The following is a 16,185-nucleotide window of genomic DNA, read 5'->3' as shown; positions in this document are numbered from 1 at the left end:
GGTCACTACAGCAACACCATTCCTGCAAAATGCATGTTCCGGGTGTGTCCCCAATTCCTTTCTGTCTTTACTTTATGCACCATGGCTTTAACGGACCTTGGTCTTACAGGAAGTTCCCTGAGAAAGCAAAGAGCACTTCCTGTCAGACCAGGTACCATGCTCCTCTCGGCTAGGTTGCATAGCGGTACAGAGCAGGTACAGGAGGGGTGGGGGATAGGGGAGAGACACATGGAGGGGCTGGGGGGGATGAATGTGACACATGGAGGTGATGGGGGATGAGACTCATGGAGGAGCTGGGGGGGGGGGGGGGAGAGTGAGACACATGGAGGGGCCGAGGAGGGAATGTGACACATAGAGGTGATGGGGGGAGAATGTGACACATGGAGGACCTGGGGAAATGAGACACATGGAGGAGCTTGGGGGGGGAGAAAAAGACATATGTGAGGATTAGACACATGGAGGAGCGGAAAGGGTGAGAATGAGACACATGGAAGAGCTGGGCGGTGGATGAGACACATGGAGGGGCTGGGTGGAAATGAGACGTATGGGGGGGGGCCCAGGGCAATTTTCACACCGAGCCACGGTGGTATCTAGTTACACCTCTGACTCAAGCCAATGTTGATTTTAACATTGCCTGTTGCATTCTCCCAGTGAAGGGTTAAACGCTGGGGCAGGAGTATACCGAGCTATGATTAAGGGTCTGGTGGAAAGATAATAAAATTAACAGCTGGATTGAGATTTATTGCAACTCATTTGTAAATGTCATGGAAAGGCTGCCCTAGTATATCATTAACCAGCTTTTGATAAAAATCATACTATAATTGCATTAAATAATTATGATATCAACATCCCTGTAGTTTTAATATTAGGTTTTAGCACATATTGCTGACGTGCTTCTCACTACCGGTTCTGAGTCATGCGTTCAACCCTGCTTGTCGCAGCACTGCATGCACAATCTGCAGGTAATTGCAATATGGTTTGATACAATCTTGCACAGTCTCCGGTTTGGAAAGCAGCGTAACCAATGTATAGAGGATAAAAGGGTCTCGGAAAAAGGCAAGTGCAGTGGGATTATTCATGGTAAATTTGTTTTAGACAAAACTGGAACATAACATTTAAATGAAACACGGGACACAAAGATCTGGATTGTGAGAAACCCACAAAATGTGAATTATGTAAAAGTTTAAACTTTTCAAATATTTGTTCATCCTTTTCAGGAATATTAGGGAGAGTTATAAATTATTAGAAACTTATCATTTTATCATATTACAGAAAGAAACATTTTTAACGGCACAGGTTCCCCGGCTAAAATAACCCTGTTCTAAGTCAACACCCACAATCCACATCTTGATATTATCTTTATTGAAATAGAATCAGAAAATCCCTAACTGCAGCTGTGCCCCGAAGCAGCTCTGTCACTCTGCAAGTTTTGCTTTTGGGTTAATCCTCTTCATCTTCCTATTCATACCTTCATCCCTCTATTCCTTCCCGTGAAAAGGAAGTATTTTATGGGAAGCATGATCTTTGGCAAACAAAGCTTTTAATGAAATTCCAACACAGTCAAAATGAGTATTTCATAAAGATTCTATTTTTTTTGTGGGGGATGTTATGGGGGTGCTAGGGGAAGGGAAGTCGAAAAAAATGATTTAAGGGTTGGGTTTAAAAAACATTGACCCTATGGACCATCCTAACTCTTCCATTACTTGGTTGCTGTTCAGCTACACTGTACAAGTTGAAAAAAACAGGTTCTTGGATAGTGTAAATAGTGTAAAAGGGGGACAACATTTACCGTGCTTGTGGCAGAATAAATATGCTTCTCCATCAGTTGAGAAACACCATGGGAACAGATAGTTAGGTTTTATTTATTTACTTTTGTTTGCAATACACAAAGAAACCAAGTAAATGTTTATGTTTGTTGAATACAACAGCTTTGAAACACAACTCATGAAGATATGCAAAGCCAGTGGACCACTCATGGACAGCTGTTATGTTGCATGAGGTTGGTTACTGGTTTGCTATTGAGGCTTGGCATTACTTGCGGAGCACAAACCCATTGAGTGTATGGTGGGGGAAAAGTGACTGAAAGCCCCTTACACTTGATGTCGGTGGATAGCCAATACATTGTTAACACATGTCTACACACACCAGCCAAGCCATAACACTTGCTTTTCCAACAGAAATGTCAACTTTGCAATGATGTTACCACTGCAAGGGATTCTGGGTGGGAATATGCACATTAGTTCAACAAAGAATCACCTTTTGGCTCCTTATCACATTTAAAAAATGGATTCCTTGAAGTTTATGTTTGCTGTATACAACAGCCTTGAAACACAAATCAGGAAGCAATGCAAAGCCAGTGAACCACTCATAGACAGCTGTTTGTTTCGTTGTTAATGCTTGCTATTGAGGCTTGGTATTACTTGAGATATATATATATATATATATATATATATACACACATAAACACAGTTTTAAAACTTCCAAGTCTACTTAAAATCATCTATCTTAGCAAACAAATATGGAGATTCAGTTACATCATATGGCTATTTTGTGTTAAGCCCACCACTACTTCACAGAATCCCTATGTGGGTGGGTCCGACATTAAATTTATAATGGGAGATAAACATTTTAACAGTTACTGCATAAACTGCTTCCAAAGACTCTCCTCAAATGTATGCTTTCCTGTGGTCCCCTCCAATTGGGCACGTATAGGGAGGTGTGGCTGCTCCACTCTATTTTTTCTTAAAGGAACCCTATAATAATGTTACACACCCCTAAAATAGATTCAGATCTTACCATTTTTCTAATTCAGAATTGATGACCACAGCAAAAACAATTCTTTCACATAGGAAAGTATTGGGAGCCTATTGAGGCGATCATCACAGAGATGCATTGAATCAATGCATCTCTATGGGGAAAGACCAGCATCTCCATGCAGAGTGTGGAGACACTGAACAATGTGCAGCACAGACCCAGGAAGAACCTCTAGTGGTGTCCCTAGGGAGCAATGTAAACACTATATTTTCTCTGAAAAGGCAGTGTTGCCATCAAAATGTCTGCAGGGACAGGCTATAGACACCAGAACAACTAAATTAAGTGGTAGTTGTTCTGATGACTATAGAGTCACTTTAAGCTTCAGTGTTTGATTCACAAAAAATCACACAAGTACGCAAGCTTACATTTTCCAGGAAATTCATGAACGCTTTTAATCCTTTAACACTGCCCACTCCTCTCTTTGCTTAAATTGGTTAACACAGGTTTATCTCAGTGTTGGCATCAGAGAATTCACGGCTGTTGGAGTCAGTCATTTTAATGACCACATTATCTTTGGTGTGAACATGTGTCTTCAACACTTCCTTGTTTCTCTGTCAGTTTTCTTGGAATAAATAACTATAATGTGTTGGTTAAAAACTGTTTAAATTAACCTTTACAGGTCACAAGCATTCCAGTTCCTTAGTTTGCATCATCAAGGCATGGTAACTGCCTGTCTTTAATGCATAATTTACAAGGACAACTGGCAACAACTATCCCTGAACTCAGGTTCTGCGAGGCTATCCGGCCATCCACCGGAGTGGGGCTCTGTGTGGGGCAGACACCACAAATCTGCCCAGTAAACTCAGAAAGACGAAGACACAAGTGACACCCGCAGGTATTGACAGTGTGTTTGTTGGACTGTCAGCCACCCCCATAAATGTGAAAGTTTTATTTTTTGAAAAACGGGGAACAAAGAGAGTGGTTGGTCTGGAACATACCTCCAGGGCCATGAGTACAAAGAACTTTGATCTTTGGAATTAGAGCACTTTTTGTCCTCCAAATTCCCCCTGAGGTAGATGTCTTGTCCGGACTTGTCCACAGGGACATTAAGGAGGTTGATCATTCTGTTCATGGTCACCGCACCCCCAACCTTGCCAGAAAGGAAAGTTCAGCTCTACAATCATGATTAATAATTGTAGCCTTATCAAACTGGAAGATAAAGATGGGGCAGTGGTGGTCATGAACAGGACTGATTACATTAAAGAGGTAGAACGCCAGTTAAGTGATGTGGACACATATGAGATATGTCCTGGGGACCCAACATTTACTCTTGTGAGAAAATGTGGTACTATTATAGAGGCTGTGTATTCAGAGGGCATTAAAGAATACATTTCTTAGTACTTACCTCAGTAAGGAACACCCTTTATGTACTACTAAAAATAAATAAAAGCTTAATTAATCCCCCTGGCAAGCTAATTGTTGACAGTAATGATTCTGCTTTACAGCCACTTTCAATCCTTTTGGATAAAGTACTAGAACCATTTGTCAGTAATGCTAAATCCAACATATTGGATAGCAGTGATGTTTTGCGTAGACTCAAAGACTTGAGTATTAATGCTCCATGTATATTAGCACCTTTTTTAGGGGGTGGCTGACCTTCCAATAAACACACCATCAATACCTCTGAGTGTTGCCTGGGTCATCTACTTTAAAAGGATAACTGTCACCTCAAAAATATTTTTAATATAATAATCCTTTCATCAAAGGAGTGAAAGGAAATATATATTTTTAAACATAAACCTACCTTTAACATGTGACAAGATCTTACAGCCATAGACATACACGTTGGGTCAGACAGTGTTTGAAAACCGACAATTAGTCTCTATGGCCTTCTATGGTTAGTCTCTATGGTCTACCCTGCTTCACTTCCTGCCTACAAGCACGGAAGACCATAGAGACTATTAAGGTTATTCACTAAAATGAGAATTCAGAGTGAATTAAAGAATTCTCACTTTAGTAAATAACATTGTACCTTGCTGAAAAGCTTTATGTGTGAAAAGTGTGTTCTATTTTAATTTTATAAATTAACCTTGTTACACCCTCTGGCTGTCAATCAGACTCCTGGTCCAGTTACTTCCTGGTTTGGTTAGCTCAGTGGAGCTAAACTCAAGAGACAGCAATTGCCCAGAGCACCTGCATTTGGGAAGTTTATGATTGGACAGCCATGGAAAATCTGGACGGGGTTAGAAAGGGGTGGGCTTGCAAAGACCGCAAATAAGAAAATACAGCTTTAAAAGTGGTTTCTAGAGATAACGCCAATAAAAAAAATGCATAATTAAATGCATACGTGTTTTCATTGTGGGTATAGTTACTGAACAGCAGTTTTTTATTTATTTTGAATTTGGGCAGTGGAATGTCCCTTTAATTTTTAAGAATAAATACATTTCCTTTCAATAATTGGTGAACGTTGTCCTCAAGAAAACGTGAAAACTTTAAAATGGTCGAGAAATGTAAAATTCAAAATATTATAGGCCAGTTTATAGGATGTCCAAATAAGGGCAATGAAGACTAATCTTGCAATGAATAGAGAATCTGAATGAGAGTAATTGAAAGTTCAGTTAAAAGATTCACTCTGAAATGCTTCTTGGCGTCTCCGATCAATTTAAGAAGACAGGATTGCTAGAGTATTTAATGGATGGTGATACTCATGTGATGTAAAGGTACATTACCCTTAACATGTGATATGTGCACCCTGCCAACGACTTTACAGATAGACTGCAACAATTTCAGCCAAAATAATGAGCTTTTAGCCGTTAATAGAAAATCTTGAGAGAAATGATGAATGGATTTTAGCTCAATAGATTATACATTGGAAATAGGGAATGATGGGATATTACAGTTTTGGCAGACAATATTTAAAAGTAACATGACAAATGATCTCGAATACAACGGTTTACAGATATTTAATTGCAGAATCAGTACAAATAAAGAAAATAAATACTTTCTGAACAAATTATTATTTTATCAAGGAGACACTACCAGCATCATAAAGTGTGTTCCTTCCATAGTTTATGGTGAAAAGAGCTCCTATGTCGCTTGAGAAGGAAGATTATGCTTCCCCCTGCCTGTCCAAATAACCGTGAAGAAGAAAGGGGCAAAGCCAAGTTTACAGCTCAATCCACAAAGCTGCAAGTTGAGTTTACAGCTGCTATCAGCTTAGGCAGCAGTTTCCTATTGGCTAGTGAGAGGCTGACCTGGACTGGAGTCCCCAAGGGGTGTATAGAGAAAAGAATACTAGGGAAAGAGGTAGGTTATTCGGAGGAAGGGGCTCGCTTCATCCGAACTATTAACCCCAAATTTGCAACATTAAACCTGCACTAAGTGGATTAAAACAGTGAACCCACAGCCGTATGCCTACATTGGCCTGTCTAATTAATTCCAAATATAGTGCATCAAAGTGACATTGTCACAAATTATGTAATTACAAGTGTTACTTCTGTCTCAACATTATAGGTGACTCATGGCTAACAAAGTAAGTGTGCCAAAATCAGACCTGGTGCTTTTCAGGACCCCACTAAGGGCTCCAGTCCATGTCGGCCTCTTGTATTGCATAGTACCAAGATGTCTCTTCACTGCATCACAATAAAGTCCTGCCATTCTCCTCCATATAGGATAAAAGTATAGCAGGTCAATCTGACATGTTTCACCTTACCCTCAAGGGTTTATCAAAGCAATGCCTGCCAATCTGTCTCCGTAATCTTAAATAGCCCCAAACTAGCTGATTGTTACCAGATGTCCCAATTGTCTATGCACATCATTTGTCTTCTACAGACAAATGCATCACATATATCAAACATTTGTTACAATGTGTCTGACAAAAAACATGTTATAATTCCAAATACCTACACAAAGAGAAGAGAAGCTAAATAAATGCCTAAAAAGGAAAAGGAGAAAAATAAAATGAATCAATAAACAAATAAATGAAAAAAAAAACAAAAAAACTACATACTACAGAAAGGATAAATATTCACTTCTATCTCACAGTCCAAAAAAAAACCTGTTTGTTTACACTTACTTGTACAAATTACCTTCTTAAAAACTTTATAGCCATCTATATTTTACCTTTACATAAAAAAAATATATGTTTTTTAAAATGGGACAAATATCCTAAATGTTTATCAGTACTCATGTCATGATCTTAAGCAGGTCAGATAGGATACTTTGGCCAGGGTTGTTATCGGAGACTTTATTGGTGCTTTTAGACATATTATGAAACTTGAGAAAAAAAACAAAACAGAATTAAGGCAATATGCCACAAAACAAGTCTGATCTCCAGGTAGGGTTGTAACAAAGTCAGGTTGGTATCAAAGGAAGGCTGGTAACAGAGGCAGGCTGGTAACACAGGAAGGCTGGTAACAGAGGCAGAGGTCAAAATCATACATTAGAGTGGAGCAGGTTTGAAGGTAAGTCTGGAGTAGGTTGGTACAGAGCAGGGTTGAAGGTAAGTCTGGAGCAGGTTGGTACAGAGCAGGGTTGAAGGTAAGTCTGGAGCAGGTTGGTACAGAGCAGGGTTGAAGGTAAGTCTGGAGCAGGGTTGAGGGTAAGTCTGGAGCAGGTTGGTACAGAGCAGGGTTGAGGGTAAGTCTGGAGCAGGTTCACAGGAGCCAGGAACTGAAGTATTTCAGGCAAATCACCAACTTCAATGTAAAGGTCCTGTTGTGAGCAGGGTGTAGCCTTATGAAGCCTCTTCATTAGTCCAGGCAGGTGAGGATGATAAGGTGACTGAGGAGATTAGTGGCTAGGGGGGCCACTAGAGGCAAGAAACAAGTATTACATGAAATGATAACAGAAGAAAATGAAACATGTTCCTGGTTGCCAGGATAGGATCCTGACAACTCATCAGTATAGAAAGAAAGAAAGAAAAAACAAAACAAGCATAGAACAATGGAGTGAGTGATGAATCTTGTAGCAACCTTAAAAAATCTAAATAAAATAAACACTATAGTAATAAAATATAAAAAGTTATATAAATCAAAATCAATATTAAGTCCTTTAGGATGCCACTCCACTCCAGTGCTTATCTAGGTATAACTAATAAATACCTCTAAGATTTCAAAAATCATTTCAAAGTTGTTGTGATCCTCTCTAAATAAAAAAGGCCTGTTATCAAGGCACCATATATAAGTATCTTACCAATAAGCCTTAAATAAATTAGCCATTTCCCATGCAACCCAAAAATACCATAGGACCAATTAGGAACTACTTTGTCTTTTGCACAGGCCTGAGGTTGATAAAAGTCGGGATGGTGGAGGGATTCAGACATCTCCTCGCTCATCACGAGATGTGATTTGTAGCCTGGGTCCCTTTGACCCACTTGAAACTTTATTTGCAAGCACTGACTCCTAGAGCACAGAAATTAGGTCATTACTTTAGTCCAATGGTTCTTAAACCACTGATCCCAATATTCTTTTAAATGTTCAATTTGGTACATACAAGCTCAGTATACTCCATGGGACTTTAGCAACTCTTTCTCCACAGTTGAAGACAGAGAAAGTTATTTACTAAATACCAGAATATGGTGAGTTCAGAGCATTATGGCAACACTGAGGCTAAAATAGTCCAGCGGTGACAATAGGTGTATTGGAGAATTTTGGCCAAATTAGCTATTTTAACCTTAATTTTAATTCGCTATTATTATGAGTTTTGTGAATATACCTCTGAACAGACAAGCTAATGCCATGTACATATTTTTGGTCACTGGCATAAAAAAGAATCACTACTCTATTCTGTTTCTTCACATTTTGGAGTTGTGTTGTGCGGCATGTGTAATAAAAATCACTATTTACATATTTTTTTCTTTCTTTCTACATTTCTTAAGATACAGCTAGAATGTTTAATCCTGGCTTGACGAATCTCCATTTTCACGTTTGTAAATGTTCTGCTTTGCTACATTTATGTAAGGGGTATGAAAGGCAGGATGAATAAAAGTGTAGGGCTGGTGAGGCTTGTCTCGATACACTGCATTGCTAACTCATTTAGCTGAAGCCCGCCTTCTTTCCACTGATGCTAATCTGTCAGCTGCATCATAGCCTTAGGCAGAACAGGCCATGGCATTGCTAAATCATAGCCAACGTAACACTTTAGACATGAACAATGTCACAGGTTGTCATCAATGATTGGCTTTGGTGGTTGGCAACCAACATAAATACAGGGGACCCTACTGTATGATCCAGCAGCTGGATCCTAGAAGGTGTGTGATCCATCTCTCCTTCATTCCTCTTCCTACTCTTAAAGCCCCAGGCAGCAAATAATGGAACTCATTGATGGCCATGTGAATGGAGAGGTCAATGGTAATTATATTGACCACTACAATGGGGTGGCAGCAGACATGAAGAAGGTTTTAAAGTTGCGCAAACACAGTCAGAGCAAAACTGAAAATGAGGAGCTGCTGGTTTTGGAAGATGCATACAGTAATATCCTGAGTGAGCTGGGAGAGGACCCCGAGAGGGAAGGTCTTCTCAAGACACCCAGTAGAGCAGCCAAGGCAATGAAATTCCTCACCAAGGGATACAAGGAAAGCATCTATGGTGAGTTCCCCATTCATTTCATTTACAGTTTTACATTTCCTGAAATGTGTGACATTCTTTTATTAATGTATGGATTCATTGGCATATTGAAGCATACAATGGGGCTATATCTGGTGATCAAGGAATTATTAACACCCGTCACTCTAAGCCAAAGAAAAATTGCAGCGTATTACAGACTCAGAGTCTGTCTCATTTATGATGCATTGCATTTTATTTCAACCTACTAGAAAAAAAAAAATCCAAAAAGAAATTAACATTAAGATTCTGCTCTAATTGGAATTTTACAATCTACTCTTGACTGTCAAATATTCACATTCATTTTTTTTGTGTGCAAATGAATGCAAACAGGCTTGCTATGCCACAACAGCATTGCCACATTCTACTGATAAAAAGTACTTATTCTGCTCTGGTGGAACATCTGGTTAGTTATAGGTTAAGAAACTTGCTGCCTTTTTTCGTTTGTTTATTATTATTAATTAAATAATATGCTAGTTATTTAATAATTAATCTTCTTTCATTTTCTTCAAACGTATGATTTAGTTTTGCTTTATAAGCCCACCATTTGTACACTCCCTCCCAACCTGCAGTTTTAAAAAAAAAAAAAAAAAATGTTTTGCTCCAAAAACTGTTTCGCTACAGTTGACATTTAAATTACAACTTCCAGAAACTCTTGGCAAACAAATATGGGCCCTATAAGATCACTTTCTGATTTGGCGAGTATCATTGTAGAATACCACAAATGATTATATATAAATATTTTTTTTTTTTTTTTACTTATTGTTCTTGCATATATATTTTATGATATTATTCATATAGTGATATTGCAGGGGCATGATCTATGCACTAAAACGGCTTAATTAAGTCACCCTGATCCCTTTAGCATTCCTTTAACCCCTTAAGGACACATGACATGTGTGACATGTCATGATTCCCTTTTATTCCAGAAGTTTGGTCCTTAAGAGGTTAATATAATAAAATGGATGTAAGACTGTGAGTTGTAGCTCACGAATACCAACAAGAATAACGGAATAATAAAAAAATGCTTAAAATATAGTTTGGTTTATTTAATCCTTTGAAAATAGTTTGATCGTACAATATGAAAACACTGTTAAAGAGACACTAAAAGCAGCAAAACAATTTTATCCTAATTACGTGGTTTTGGTGTATAGATCATGACCCTGCAGTCTCACTGCCCAATTATCTGCCAATTAGGAGTTACATTACTTTATTTATGCTGCCCTAGCCACACCTACCCTGGCTGAGACTTACACAGTCTCTCTGCAAACTTCCTGAAAAAGAGTCTTCATTTTTGGGCTTCCCTATTGCACTGTGCATTTAGTTTAGAATTTATATCTCATTTGTTTATTAGCCTACAACAGCCTCATGATTTTAATTAAAGGTCAATTAACAGAACTGGAGCAAAAAATGAACTTCTGAAGAAAACACACTGTGCAGCAGAATCTGAAAATAAAACCAATTTTTCATAGAGGCTGTGTAGAGTCTGAGCCAAGGGATGTGTGGCTAGGGCTGTATAAACAGAAACAAAAGTAATTTAACTTTTAAAAGGCAGATCATCGAACAGTGAGACTACAGAGGCATGATCTATCTACCAAAACTGCTTCATTAAGCTAAAGTTGTTTTGGTGCTTAGAGTGTCCCTTTAAGATCTTCTTCTCATGCTATCAAATGTAAGATAACTGTAGGACAACTACACGTGTCAGATATTTATTTAGTTATGTACTGTTCAAAAACCAGGCATTCATTTTCCGGGAAATAAATAAGGAAGGCCTTTAGCTAACATTAGCAAACAGCACAATAATCTCCCTTTCTTATAGATATACTCAACAATGCTATATTTGATGAGGACCATGATGAGATAGTTATCGTAAAAGATATTGACGTATTTTCGCTCTGTGAACATCACCTCGTACCATTTTTTGGAAAGGTATGTTGAAAGAATTTAATGAAATTATAATAATTTTTAGTAAAATTGTAAGCAACATGCGTGACGGTAGTCACCATCACTGGGGATGGAAGACAGACACTATGTGTGGATCCCCAGATTCCTTTTGTGTTTTGGTCACCCTGTGCCCATTATTGGTGCATGGTCTGTTGAATGTATTGCTTGTCTGTGCCTCTCCCCCTCCCCATTTATCCTGTCCTATTGTTTCCCTAGCAGCGCGTTGTCCCAGGGACACTGCCAGACCGGTTTAAACTAGCTGCCCTGTCCCTCTTTAATCTCCCATTAGCCCTTGCTATTGTCTCACCCCACCCTTCCCTGTACTATAGTGCTCTATGTACCCTATTGTATGTAAATGAGGCTGTTGGTGACTTAAATATGTGTGCTATGTCTGTTAAAGTTAGTTGCTGTTTTAACCTTCACCAAGTGTCCTCTGGTGTTTAAGGAAAGGGATATAATCGGCTGATGGAAAGTGTGTCCAGGGCTTTAAACACAGTAGCCTTGTACAGAGTGAAAAAGGCCCTCAGAGATCCCAGTTAAGCCTCGGCGACTGGGTCTAAAGTGCTCCAGGGTCCCTGATAGCTACAAGGAAACAGACTTGGCGGAGGTACTCGGTTGGAGTACTGGAGCTCCGTCACAACATGTAAGGACAATGAGTATTTTATACATTGTACTTAAATTTAGGAATGGACTGGACAGTCTAATGGGGTTGAGAAAAGACAGCAGCCTCTGATTCATGTATCTCTCAGATAGAAGGACACCAAATATAAATAAAAACTAATTTTATTTCAACACATCTTAAAAATCACTTCTACATAGTAGCTGTGTGGTGCCATGAGTGCCCTAGTGCCATCCTCTGGTAAGAAGTCAGTCTGTTTTAGCATGATTTAACAACTTACCTGGGTTCCTCTTGGCATCTACACTGCATCAGTCACATCTGGTCTTTTTCAGCAGGAGAACCTGGATTGTTCTATAGAGCAAAGCAATCTGATGTGCGACAGCGCTCATTGGTTAAAAATGCCAAGTTGCCGCTAATGGAAGTGATCTTGCTTTAGGAGTTAAAATGGAAGTATTCAATGTATGATGTCAAAGTTCTTTGCTTTGCTACTGAACTTAATTCTCTAACGCAGAAATAGAACATTGCACATATACAAACCTCTTTATATCTTGTTTTTACGTCTCTGTATCGGCAGGTACACATTGGATATTTACCAAACAAAAAGGTTGTTGGATTGAGCAAACTGGCAAGGTAAGACCAAAAGCAAAAACATTAATATATATAATAATATATATATAGAAAAAAACATGGAAATTATGTGACATCCACTACATATCGCCTTTAAACTTCAGGAAACTTCAAATAGGATCCTAACAAAGTTGTACAGATTTATTTCTTCCTCTTATTTCCCCTTCTCTTTGCTCTCACTCTATTCCAAATGGTTGTCATTGACTTGTAGTAAATTACCTTCATTTTCATATACAGTAAAATAGGATGGTTTGTTGTTTTTTGTTGCTTTTTTTTATTACAAACTCATGACTTACAAAACCATAACTTCGTACATAAAATATTGTTAAATCAGTGTCTTGGAGAATATAAAAACTTTAAAATGTTTTGCTTTGTTTTAGGATTGTTGAAATCTTTAGTCGAAGGCTGCAAGGTTTGTACGTTTTATTTAATCATTTCTTTCCACAGATCACATCCAATTTAATTCAATGTATACCCCTGGTACTGTGTCGTAGAGATCTGAAATGTTGTTTGCTACATATCTGGCAAACTATGTGAAGTTATTGTGCTACATATCAAGTGCTAGGCGGCCCTCAGCATTTGTGGAACGTTGCACCTTGTGCTAATTCTTGAAGGGCCTGTTCTACACCTTTGCACACTGTGATAACACTCATCATATCTGATACATATCCATTAATTCAGTGTTTTACAACATTCTTTTGACCAGGTGCTACAGGGACATGATTAGACTGGATTATGCCAGCCAAATATTGTTATAACTTATTTGTACAGTTCACATGACATTCACAGGACTATATGCTCTGTTTAACTAGAATAACTTAACCTAGTTTTATAAACAGAAAAAAAACAAGCAATCCGGTAGGAAATTTGAAGGGACATTGTTATGAAACAGCTAAATGCATTTCTTCTTAAAATGTATTAAAGTATTCTAAAGTGTTAAATAACTTTAAATTTCACCTATACATTATGCTAGCAGAAATGTAGTGCCCTTTAAAATGTTGACCCTTCTCGCACCTGTCAGTTGTCAGCATTGGTCTAAGCAGAGGACTGAGTGACAGGGAGAGCAAGAGAACCCTGTCACAGGTGGCTTTATGCTCCTTGTCACTATGCTACTGTCCCAGACCCTCCTTACGCTTGCAAGAAGGTGTAGGATGCTCCAGCGTTGATGTGCTAGAAGTGAAGACAAAAAAATAAAAATCATAGACATATCACTATGGTAAATTAGATATTTACAATCTTGGTTGCTGTTATATATTAAAGTGAAACCGTCATGGTAGGACATGGCAGAAAAAAATATAACTTTTTAACCAACAACTGCTAATGAATGCAAGCTCTACCTATTAAAGGTCAAGAATTGATAAACTAAGCCATGATTATTCCACTCCTTATAATGTCGTAGACATAGCCCTCTTATTATTCTACAAATTATATTATTTTTGTTCCTCAATAAATTATCCTGACTTCCTCGACTACAAGTTCCAGCTGAACCTAAGCTGGAACAAAGCATTTATGGGGCCTTTCTGCTTCAAGTCATTGCAAGGATCAGCTGAATAACGTAGCTTTCACCGTTGGCTAAATCAGCTGCTGTGTGTTCTCTGCTTCGCTATCGGATGTATTCAAATCACCAGAACAAAACCCTCTATTGTGATGTATCACCCGGTTCTTGCACGTATTAACAGCTCTTTGTACTAAATGTGACTGTCTGTTGGCCCCGCAAGGAATAATAGAATAATATTAAGCATTTTGTATCGTTTTAGTTCAAGAGAGGCTGACAAAACAAATTGCATTAGCAATCAACGAGGCTCTGCAGCCAATGGGAGTTGCTGTGGTCATGGAAGCTTCGTAAGTAATCTGCCACGATAAACTAATTATAAACAGATTTATGTCTCTGAAGTCAAATGTAGCTAATTGAATAGAAGTCTGCTGGGAGTCTGGCTAAGGTATACTTGCCAACTGTCCAAAAAATGGCAGGGCAGTCTTGACACAGGGCCATTGCAGTGCGGGTTTTAAATGCATGTACAAGCCTTTTCACATTGATAATTGGTGAATTATTCAGACTCTGGAATTTGGCCTACTTTTTACAATTTGTAGTGAGCAGTGCCTCAAATATAATGCAATTTTAAAATAGACTACATGGTTTCAAACTTTCAAATTATACTTAAAAAAAAAAAAAGTTGTATGACAATTAAAACTGAGAGACAGCATGTTGTCCTATTAAAAATGGACAGGGTCTGAATAAAAGGCAAAGGTACTAAACATCAGAAAACTCCAAGAAGTAGGAATGTTGGTAAATCAAGATACTTTAAAGGGACACTATAGTCACCTGAACAACTTTAGCTTAATGAAGCAGTTTTGGTGTATAGAACATGCCCCTGCAGCCTCACTGCTCAATCCTCTGCCATTTAGGAGTTAAATCCCTTTGTTTATGAACCCTAGTCACACCTCCCTGCATGTGACTTGCACAGCCTTCCATAAACACTTCCTGTAAAGAGAGCCCTATTTAGGCTTTCTTTATTGCAAGTTCTGTTTAATTAAGATTTTCTTATCCCATGCTATGTTAATAGCTTGCTAGACCCTGCAAGAGCCTCCTGTATGTGATTAAAGTTCAATTTAGAGATTGAGATACAATTATTTAAGGTAAATTACATCTGTTTGAAAGTGAAACCAGTTTTTCATGCAGGCTCTGTCAATCATAGCCAGGGGAGGTGTGGCTAGGGCTGCATAAACAGAAACAAAGTGATTTAACTCCTAAATGACAGTGAATTGAGCAGTGAAATTGCAGGGGAATGATCTATACACTAAAACTGCTTTATTTAGCTAAAGTAATTTAGGTGACTATAGTGTTCATTTTATCCTTTCAGACTTTTTAAAGAATTACCCGTTTTACTTTTTTTTTTTTAGATTTATCTACAGTAAGAGATCGAGTTCACTTCCATCATCTCCCTTTCTTCGTTAGCACAGCTCATTAGACTGAAAAATATTAATTATGATAGCCATAATTAGATCTGATCACTATAAAAACCAACATGACAGCAAAGGAACATTTGCATATGTTGTTACTTTAATTGATTGAAATAGTTTTGTGGGGGGTTTTTGTGTGATAAATTAACTTCTTTAAATTTCAACTTACCTGCCAAATAGTTTGTTACAATTGTTTGGGACTCAATATTTTGATGCAGGTCTATTTTAATTTTAAATAATGTTTTTCAATATAGATTGTTGTTTGGATTAGTTTACCATCAGTTTCATTGAAATCCTGACAAAAAAAAACACCTTGGTTTCCACAGGCACATGTGCATGGTAATGAGAGGGGTACAGAAGATGAATAGCAAAACTGTGACAAGCACAATGCATGGGATTTTCAGAGATGATCCCAAGACAAGGGATGAATTCCTATCACTCATCAAGAAATAACAGAAACATCTGTGGGAGGATAATCCACATATTATTGCAATAGTTTTGTTTTACACAATTCATATGCGTTACTGAAATTGTATGCAATGGTGCTAACTATAAAACTCTTATAAACTCTACAAATAAAAAAATATTGTCCACTTGAACATGTAAATTCCCAAAAAAATTTAACTCAATAAACTGTATATTTTAAAACTATGTGTAACTGTGTTTAAAGGGACACTA

The 16,185-nt window shown here is 38.0% G+C and overlaps 1 protein-coding gene across 1 annotated transcript; it reads left to right on the top strand.

Annotated features, from left to right (window-relative positions):
* Positions 1-8,960: 8,960 nt before the first annotated feature.
* LOC134585980 (GTP cyclohydrolase 1-like) lies at positions 8,961-16,116 on the top strand. Its single transcript, XM_063441472.1, has 6 exons — positions 8,961-9,341; positions 11,176-11,285; positions 12,494-12,549; positions 12,927-12,958; positions 14,304-14,388; positions 15,834-16,116. The coding sequence occupies exons 1-6, from the start codon at positions 9,065-9,067 to the stop codon at positions 15,958-15,960; spliced, it is 687 nt and encodes a 228-aa protein (XP_063297542.1). The 5' UTR covers positions 8,961-9,064; the 3' UTR covers positions 15,961-16,116.
* Positions 16,117-16,185: the final 69 nt, after the last annotated feature.

The sequence above is a fragment of the Pelobates fuscus genome, chromosome 2, assembly GCF_036172605.1.
Source record: "Pelobates fuscus isolate aPelFus1 chromosome 2, aPelFus1.pri, whole genome shotgun sequence".
In the NCBI taxonomy this organism is placed as follows: domain Eukaryota; kingdom Metazoa; phylum Chordata; class Amphibia; order Anura; family Pelobatidae; genus Pelobates; species Pelobates fuscus.
The sequence above is the reverse complement of the archived record's forward strand: the minus strand, read 5'-3'. Positions and strand labels throughout refer to the sequence as shown.